The sequence below is a fragment of the Hyalella azteca genome, unplaced genomic scaffold (genome assembly GCF_000764305.2).
Source record: "Hyalella azteca isolate HAZT.00-mixed unplaced genomic scaffold, Hazt_2.0.2 contig15362, whole genome shotgun sequence".
In the NCBI taxonomy this organism is placed as follows: domain Eukaryota; kingdom Metazoa; phylum Arthropoda; class Malacostraca; order Amphipoda; family Hyalellidae; genus Hyalella; species Hyalella azteca.
Genome location: NW_025945218.1, coordinates 28,492 through 38,857, shown reverse-complemented (window position 1 = coordinate 38,857; position 10,366 = coordinate 28,492). Strand labels below are relative to the sequence as shown.

The 10,366-nt window shown below is 39.7% G+C and overlaps 1 protein-coding gene across 1 annotated transcript; it reads left to right on the top strand.

Annotated features, from left to right (window-relative positions):
- The first annotated feature begins 7,794 nt into the window (after positions 1-7,794).
- Positions 7,795-10,014, top strand: LOC125179141. The gene is made up of 2 exons (XM_047884387.1): positions 7,795-7,912; positions 8,900-10,014. Exon 2 carries the CDS (start codon positions 8,902-8,904, stop codon positions 9,643-9,645), a length of 744 nt encoding a protein of 247 aa, XP_047740343.1. The 5' UTR covers positions 7,795-7,912; positions 8,900-8,901; the 3' UTR covers positions 9,646-10,014.
- Positions 10,015-10,366: the final 352 nt, after the last annotated feature.

Below are 10,366 nucleotides of genomic sequence, written 5' to 3'. Positions count from 1 at the left end.
TGTTTTGGAAAATTAGCGTTTTAGATACGGAAGTTCTAGATGAAGTGTGCAAGGGTAATGAGGGTTAATAAGGGATGGGGAATTTGTTCTATAGTGGATTGTGCAGGTGGAAGTTGGTGGGCGCAGACGCTGTAGAGAATTGATAAGAAGCGAACTCCTTGGGGGGGCAGACCTGTGTGGAGTTGTAGTAGAGGATCAATGTACTTGCCTATTCTGTTGGACACTGAATACCATTTGTCAGGTAGTCTGCTTCGTTTTTGCACAGGGCAAGGGATGGAGATTGAGCTGTATTATTAAAGTTAGATGTTACAGACCTTCGATCTGTAAGGTTTTGATCATATCTCGGAACCCTATGTCTGTTATGGCTCGTTGAGCTGGGTAGATAGTTGATGTTTCGTGAAATGTGGCCAATGTTCAGTGTACCTCCTTATTTCCTTAATCTGTATTGCCTGCGTTGAGTGCGTTGTGATTATTGAGATATTCGCTCAGTCTCCTGCTGAGTATTTGTTCATAATCTTCCCGTTGACATCCATGGTAATGAAACTAGTCTACAGTTTTGGACTTGCGATGGGAAGTGTTTGGCTTTGAGAGGAAGTTCATTTTGTGTGTTTTGAGGAAGATATGTTGTAACCACGAGTCAATAATATTAATTTGTGGTGTTGTTACGGGAGAGCGGTAACTATTAATAAATATAACAGAGCTGCCTAAACGCTCAATGTCCCCGGGCAGGAGACGCTACTGGTACGAGGGAGAACGCATACAATAAAACCTACCAAGGCACAAGAATAAAATTCAACCCGAATTTTTATTCAATCTAGACAAGAAACTTAGACACAAATATAAATACTAACTACCTACTTCATTGGCTACTTGAAGCTAAAAAAACATATATTCAAATAGTCGACCCGCGACAATTCTAAAACCTGTTGACCTTTACCCAAAACGGAACACGAGACGCGCCAACTTCACGAGAGCCGCGTATCTCTTTCAGGGGAAGCCCTAATACATTAACGGGCGACCCCAAGCGGCACAGACACCGGGCCTAGAACACGATGGCTCGACCCAGGCAAGCCTTGCCACTCCTCTTATTTTGGAGCTCCCTCCACTGCGCTACAGTGACCACAGTAAGAGTCAATTTTAAAATATAAGGTGCGCCCAATATGGGTTATAAATTTAATTTCAAACCTAATGTTGTTTCACCATGCACAATGAACTAATGGTGGTACTACTGCTCCCGAAAAAGTAGCCTTGCAACACTAAATCTCGAAAGTTAAAGAGGACTTCCTATATAGACTTAGCGAATTTTGAATGTTAACGCCACATATTTATTACAAAACACCACAAATAAATATTATTGACGGGTGGTCACAACATATCTTCCTCAAAACACGCCAAACTGAACTTCCTCTCAAAGCCAAACACTTCCCATCGCAAGTCTAAAACTGTAGACCAGTTTCATTACCATGGATGTCAATGGGAAGATTATGATCAAAACTCAGCAGGAGACTGCGCGGACATCTCAATAATCATAAGGGTACGCACACAGTGAAAGCAGGTTTGCCCGCGCGGGCAACCTGCCACAAGAATGAACATAGGATAATTAATAATGTAAGTGTTCACAGTGAAACCTGTACGAATAGGCTTCTGTATTCTATGGTTTCAGGCGCCAGCCTGAGCAGGTAACCAGCACGCTGGCAACCTGCTTTCACTGTGTGCGTACCCTAACGCACTAAACGCAGGCAATGCAGATTTAGGAAATAAGGAGGTACACTTAACATAGGCCACATTTCACGAAACATTAACTATCCACCCAGCTCAACGAGCCATAACAGACATAGGGTTCCGTGATATGATCAAAACCTTACAGAAGGTCTAGAAAATCGAACTTTAATAATACATCTAAAACTCCAGCCTTGCCCTCAACAAAAACATGCACATACTACCTGACAAACAGTATACAGTGTCTACCAGAATAGGCAACTACATTGATCCTTAACTACAACTCCACACAGGTCTCACCCAAGGAATTTGCCTCTATTCAATTCTCTACAGCTTCTACGCCCATCGACTTCCAATTGCAAAACCCGATATAGAATAAATTCCTCATCCTTTTTCCACCCTCATTACCCTTGCACACTTTATTTAGAATTTCCTTGTCTAAAACGCTAATTTTCCAAAATAAATTTCTATGATTCATCAGAACTTCACATTCCTGATTATGCGCACAGCTCTTTTTCGTCTCACCTGTCATTACCTTCTCTCCTCGTCTTCCCTGGCCACTCCGTCCACCTCTTTCTTTTACTCACTTTCCTAGCGGCACCGCACCACCAACACCAGACTTACCAGCAAGCCTCGTGCAGCGCGACTCAAGCGTCGCCGCTACTCAGTCTAATTTATAGCTTGTCCAAGTTACCTGAGCTTCAGTGCGGTTACACGAGGAATGTAGATTTTCTTTTATTCTTTTATCACGCTAAAAATATGAAGCTGAAAGAATTCTCGTTAGGCTGGCATAAAGTTGTGTGTTGGAATTGCTCGAAATCATGTGCACCTATAATTTGCCTGAGGGAGCACTTTCCGTGATTTGGAAACTTTAGTTTTACTGACATGCAAGAATGACGAATATCGAAAAGTATTGGCAGCATGTGTCTACTTTGAGGTGGATTTGGTGAAATTGGAAAGCCTTAACGCTATACTAATCAAAAATGCTGAGTGATAGAGAACACAAACACCGGGCTGACCCTGGTCATGCATGAGGTCCAAGACGGCCGCTGGATAAAAAAAAGAGACCATCCAATTATGGCCCATTTTTATAGCAGACTCACTCATACCGCGAAGATATTTGCCTTGAATAGCCTTACAAAAATAATATTGATATATTTATACATATTTATTTATTGAGTCAGAAATACATTTAGGTCCCACGTATCTATCAGTAACCGAGATGCTGTCGCATTCTGTTCGAGAAGTAAACTGTACTCGTTAACTTCTAAATCCGATATTCATTATTAATAGTTACATATTTTTGTACCTTTTTCTGTAATGTCCTCTAATTTTTCCTCTCAATGAGTACCTATACCCGTTTGTATTTTATAAATGTTTACGCTCGTTTTCGTAGCCATGCGACAAGGACGGTTGTCATGGCAGCCCGTCCTTGGGTCGCCGTTCAATAGTTATTCAGTTCTCATTGCCTTGCCATAAAACATTTATATAATATTTCCAATAAAGATTTCTCCGTTTGAATTACTAAATTATTAGGAACTCTTTTTTTGTTTGTTTGTTTCAAATTAATGATGGGGTCGTTGTTGATTAGGCCAAATCTTGTCTACCGTCGATTCTAAACATCACATACATTTTGCATTTTTTATCTTTTGTATGAATCGTATCCTAAATTTAAAATTCAGCTTGCAGTGATGAAATTCACAACTCGATGCGCAGTTTTATACCTCTTAACTTTCCCCACTCGGCTAAGCTGCAATTGTTATAGTGCCTATGATGAAATAGAATATTGGGCGGTTCGTAGGTCCAGTGATAGGCGGGTTGTTTAGTGAATGTATTAATTATAATCATTTGTCTATAGGCCTCTTTACGAAATATTTATTCCAAATGAGTTTTAGAGATTAGGTTGGAAACATTCCCAGGCTTTAGTTATTCATACTATAGATTCTGCACTATCTGATGAGGTCTAGAGCAAAACGCATTTGTTCGCAGCGAATTGGAAAAAAAACATGGGTAAAACTGAGCGTATGTTCTATGAACGGATCAAGTGAACCTTCATGCATATAGCAGCGCTAAATTGAGTTTCCCATTATGCATCTAACGTTGATTCATATTTGATTTAATTACATAGAAATGATTGATTTAATGACCTAGAAACAACGTTAACTAAATGTTGTTTTACGCGTCTTGCGTGGAGGGTTGCGTGCGAATGTCGCAGATTTACGTGGTCCTCTTGCCAGGTGCAATCAATGGTAAGCGATGGCGGGAAAGTTGCGCTAAATAGAGCTTCACGGACAAAACTTTTGATTCAATAGGTGTGGGCAAAACTCTATGTGTTTGCATAGCATAGCATAGTGATATCGGCGCTAAAGAGTAGCCCTAATGTGGCCTGTCGCCGATTCTTGAACTTTTCGTGACTTGTTCACTGAAGATCTAAAATCGTGTCCTCTTTAAGGATTTTTAATGTTATTTTTGATGATTTTTGTTAAGAGATTCTTCAATTTTGCCAGAAAGTTGACCATAACTGTTCAGGAGCCGTATCATTAAAACTTGTTTGAACATACAGTACGTAGCTGCCAATTTCACGTCTGTTTGGCAGGTTTAGCTTGAGAAGTGATTGGCTGATGGAGCTGCGAATTCGTAACAATTTTTGATGGCCCGCAGAACTTCAAGCGTCGAGCAGGGTCAAGGTAAAACAAAAATACGCAAGGTGTTTGGTAAAATATCGCCGAGTCTAGTTCATGAATCAGAATCGTGAATCTTAGGAAATTTAATGTCGATGTCTTCAAAGCTAGGCAGACTCGTAGTAATTTCGGGGTAGATTGGAGCAAAAAAAGAAAATAATTTCAAATTTCTTCACATCCTACATTAAATGTCATTTTTGACCACAAATTAATCAAAAGCTTTCTTTTCTGACACCCTGATTAGAAACTACTTAGCTTCACACTGAATTTTTTGATTATCACTGAAGACAACTTCTGCCGGACTCGGTAGCCAGAGTCGCTAGTGTATACATGGGTGGGCCTTTTTGATCAGCAGTTGTTGTCGGTTAGAAATTTTCATTACAGTCAACTTTTGTTCAAATTCCGATGATGTCTCGTCCTGTACACTTGTCACCGAATTTCATTTATGTTCAATTTTAAAGCTTAGTTGTAATTATTTTATGTGCATGTTAACAGAAATTATATAAATGAATAGAGAATGAGCGTCCATACTTACCCTAATAATTCTTAAGGCGCTGGCCCACAATAGGCATTTCTTATACTATAACCAGGCCGGCACCTTCTGCAGGACCTAGATTGTGTCTTCGTACTAATCACATGTTATTTAAACAACATGTTCCAGTAAATGGAATAACTCAGTGTGCAATATAAATGGAACACTCCGGAAAAATTAGTTGGTCATAATGTCCACATGATGACACTCTTTTTTACCCATAGCATATGGCGGAGGTCTGATCTACATACGCCTTTTGGGCGTATGTAGATTCCAGCCACCCAAACCTACAAGATGCAGGTGCAATTTACAGCAGTCATTATGTGGACTATCTTAGAATTAGAATACTTAAAAAATGAAACTAATGAAAAAAAAATTAGAATACTTAAAAAATGAAAAAAACAAAATGAAATTTTTATTTCTTAAGTAAGAAATGTTTGGTGTTGTTTCTTAGGAACGAAGCAATACAATGCGAATGAAAATTCATCTCTTGTAGCCGAAAATTGGAAAATTTGAACCAACATCATAACTATTGTAGCTGTAAATTAACAAAAAGTTTTCTGCATGACAAAATGGATGGAACAAATATCAAAAGTTTGGTAAGTGACAGCGAGTTTGCTCAGTGACGCACTAAATCGACTGACGCAGGCATTCTTCGAGCAAGTGAGTTGATTGAGTCGAGAGTTCAATTGAGTCGAGTTCAACTGATTTTTATGACACTTTATAATGCATAATTGAAATAAATTTCTATTTATTTATTATTTATTTACCGGTAAGTAAAATATGAAACTTATTAAAATATCTCCTCGCACACCTGAGCAACAGAAAAACGCCGCGTAATGCGAAAATAATTCTTTGCACTCGCGGGATTGAAAACTTGTGCGCAAATTTGAAGGTACAGGCTTTTGCCAAGATAGAATTTGTCGGCACCAAATCTTGCTAAAAGTTACCTATTAGAGGTAAGCGTTGCGATGCTTTTAGCTTATTATTAACTCTGGCAACATTGAACTTCGTCATTACAATAACTGATTTAAGGAGTTACTCCCTTAGAAGTGAGCGGGTGATTGTCTAAATAGCCGTACATATTTATCTTGTGTGGGTCATCCTGACCCAGTTTGGTACGGTAAATGGGCGTATCAGTGCTACATCCGCTCTCTGTTCGTAACGTGTGTAAGAGTGTCAAAATTTGGACAATGAGACCCATATATTTCTCTATATTTACCATTAATTGCACCTTGCAAGAGGACCACATCTGCGACACTCGCACGCAACGTACCACGCAGGACGCTTCGCAACAACATTTAGTCAACGTTATTTCTATGTCATTAAATCAACAAAGAATCAACGTTAGATACGAAATCGGAAATTCAATTTAGCGCTGCTATGCATGAAGGTTCATTGCTTCACATTTTTGATAAACAAACGCGTTGTTCATTGAGAAGAACAATTTTTAAGGAGCTACTCTCATGGAAATGATCAAGTGCTTGTCTAAATAGCCATGCATATTGATTTGTGTGGGTCATACTGACCCAGATTGGTACGACAAAAAGGCGTATCAGTGTTACATCCGCTCTCTGTTCGTGATGCGTGTAAGAGTGTCAAAATTAGGACAATAAGACCCTTATATTTCTCTGAGTGTATGGTGGGGGGCCACAGTGGGGCCGAGGCCTTGCTCGACGCTTGAAGTTCTGCGGGCCACGCCATCAAAAATAGTTACGACTTCGCAGCTCCGTCAGCCAATCACTTCTCAAGCTAAACCTGCCAAACATTCGTGAAATTGGCGGCTACAAACTGTATGTTCAAACAAGTTTTAATAATACGGCTCCTGAACAGTTATGGTCAACTTTCTGGCAAAAGTGAAGAATCTCTTAACAAAAATCATCTAAAATAACATGAAAAATCCTTAAAAATGACACGATTTTAGATCTTCTGTGAACAAGTCACGAAAAGTTCAAGAATCGGCGACAGGCCACACCAGGCCTACTCTTTAGCGCCGACATCACTATGCTATATGCTATGCTAACACCGCGAGTTTTGCCCACATCTATTGCATCAGAAGTTACGTCAGTGAAGCTATATTTATTGCAAATTTCCCGCCATCGCTCACCATTGATTGTTCTTTGCAAGAGGACTACTTAAATCTGCGACACTCGCACGCAACCCACCACGCAAGACACTTCGAAACAACATTTAATTAACGTTTTTCTTATGTCATTAAATCAACTCTGAATCAACGTTAGATGCGAAGTGGGAAATTCAATTTAGCGCTGCTATGCATGAAGGTTAATTGCTTCACATTTTTGATAAACAATTGCGTTGTTCATTGAGAAGAACAATTAGAAGATAATACAGGAGGAAAATAAACAATTATGGAAATTTAATATTGATGGTAGTAGGATTTTGAAGTAGAAATGCAATGTTTGCTTCTCAATTCACAATGCGAAAGCAGCACACACAAGTATTGTTTGATACGTTGGACCGACATATGTTTCTGACTGTTTTTTAGGTGTTGACTGATGGTCATCAGCGGGTGAAATATTTAATTAATTATTAAATATTAGTAACGTGTCATGGGTAAAATATTTTTGGTTTTAAAGCATTAAGGTTTGAAAAAATTCGCCAAATTCCCCAGAGTAGCCACACGTCTGCCATTAGTCATCTGTAATCGTCATTCTTGAACGCAGGCTCACAAACTAAAGTTCCTGAATCACAGTAAGTGTTCAGGCAAATTATAGGTGATCTCGAGCAAGTTGGGCTCAAAGTGATGCCGGCACAGAGAAAATTCTTTCAAACTACGTATTCGTGAGTAATAAAAAATAATATTGGCATTCGTGGTCTGGCCGAACACTAGCTCAGATAACTTCTGCAGGCCGTGGAATAGAGGCTACGCTTGAGTCGCGCTGCTCGAGGCTTGCTTGAGAGTCTGGTGCCATAAAGTAAAGAAGAAGCAAGAGGTCGTCAGAACGGATCAGAAGATAAGGTAATAGAATAAAATGGAAGTGTCGGCATTGGAGAAATAGGCCCATGTAATGACGAGGAAGGCGCTACATGTATATGCACATAATTAGATGCGCACATTTTTAATCATCCGAATTACTTTGTCTGGATTTATTGCTATTTTTATGAGCTAGTTACGGATAGAGTGTGCCAGTGTATTGGGGGTAAATGAGGGATGCTTAATCTGGTGGACACTGTAATGTTTGTGAGGTATATAGTCTTTTACTGTTTCTGTAGGAACCAAGGGAGTGAGATGGAAGTTAGGTGTGCCAGATATTGTGAAAGATTAGTAACTTGAGACTAGGCGTATAGCTAATATTTCGTGTAATGCGGACAATGGTGTGCATACCTCAGTGTATCCTTAAACTGTGTTGCTTGCGTAAAACTGTGTTGCTTGCGTAAAACTGTGTTGCTGTGTCATGAATAGTGGGGTATTCGCACAGTCTGTTGCTGAGTAGTTGTCTAAAATCTTCCCGTTGAGTCAGGTAATGAAACATGTCTATAGGTCCGGACTCGGTGTTGGGAAGTGTTTTTGTTTTAGCTAATATTTCGTGTAATGTGCCCAATGCACTGTGTACGTCCGTGTAACCTGAAACTGTGTTGTCTTGTGTAGCGTGCGACATGAATAGCGAGATATTCCCAGAGTCTGCTGCTGAGTAGTTTTCTAAAAGGTTCCCGTTGAAGCCAGGTAATGAAACATTTCTATAGTTCCGGACTTCGTGCGGGAAAGTGTTTGGTTTTGGTAGGATGATCATTTTGGCGCATTTTAATGATGATATGTATAAGCTCCTCATAAGCAATAATTTATTTTTGGTGATTCGTATTACTTAAAGTCGTTATCTTTCATAATTCGCCTTTGATTTTGATCGTCCCATGCAAGTAAGGATCAGGCAGAAACGTCAGCCGTCATCTCCTGCAACTTACAACTGTCGAAAAAACTGCCAGTTAAAACTTTCGATTTTCCCAACAGAAATGATGCTCACGGTTGCCCCTCTCCTGCTGGTCATTGCCTCGATTGTGTACGGTTACGAGAAGACTTGGAAGTTCACAAGAGTGAGAGAAGCATTAGTCAATAACAGCATGCAGTTATCCCTGCCCTTGCCGTGGATCTCGGCAACCGCGTATGCATCGAGACTAGGGACATATCGCCTCGTGTGTGAGATATCGCAAGATGAAAGTTGGTTACTGAACATTTTCGCCGTGCCGTTCAATGAAGAACTTGTTCCAGGCCCTAAGTATAACTGTCAAACCAACCGAAATCCAGCGAATATTTTAACAGCTCAATCTGGAATCTCCGTTTACGCCAATACTCCTCAGTCGGGGGGGAACCCTCTCCGCAAACCATCTAACTTGCTCGACGGAGTTTACACTGGAGATCCAGAAGAATGTTTCATGTCTAAACCTGCGAATAACCCTTATATCGTCTTCAATTTGACTCGAACTGCAGCAGTGAGAAACGTAGTGATGGTCTCTATCTCCGACTCAGGCAAAGAAGACTCGTTTCAAAATATGGACATTCGTGTTGGAACCGCCCCGAAGACAGGCAACTTCTCCAGCTACGAACAGTTGGCCTACATGGATGGCATGGCACCACATCCTTCTTACGAGTACACATCCAACGCCACAAAGCCCATAATTGGTAACTTCTTATCGATCCAGGCATACGCAACCTATATCAAGCTCATCATCTGTCACCTTGAAATATATGTAGTGTAAGCACACTGATGACGTCCGCGTTGTCAACTAGACAACGTGCTCGAGTTGAACTGGTCACCATTGAATTAGTCGGACTCCATTGCCCTATTTTTCAAAATTGTTCCATTTACCAATTTTCAATCTACCTTATGTAAATTTCGTCAAATTTGACAGTTTCACTTTCACGTATAGTTTCTCGTACGTAAAAACTGAGAGCAGACCTTCCGGCAATTCTTCCGTCATTTTCATTAATATTTCGGAAGCTGTAAACGAATCCGAACTTTCATGCCTTGAATATTCCTACGTTTGTAACCATCGGCATACAAACTACAGTAAATTTCAATTAGATAATTCATCAAGTTTTGTAATGAGCCTGTTTATACATGTGTAATAAAGCAGGATTAAATGTAACATTTTCAGAGATCTCTCATCTGTTTATGAATATTTTTGAGCGTTTTCATTTTTTTAATATTTTCTGAATATTTTTCTGAATATTTTTGAGCGTTCGTCAAAGCTGAGAAGAAATTTATAAACAATGCAACGTTCTTGTCAAAATGTTTGTGTAGAGGTAACAGGAGGATATCCATTTAAATTTACAACTAATTTCAGAGAACAAAATGTCATTGGTCGTTCTTCGGGATTTGTCGTCATTCTCATTCCTAGTTTCGTAAATAAAACTCAGAGTGTGAAGATATTAGAAAATTTGTTATGTTCACACGATCCTCACCTGTTGCCTATATGA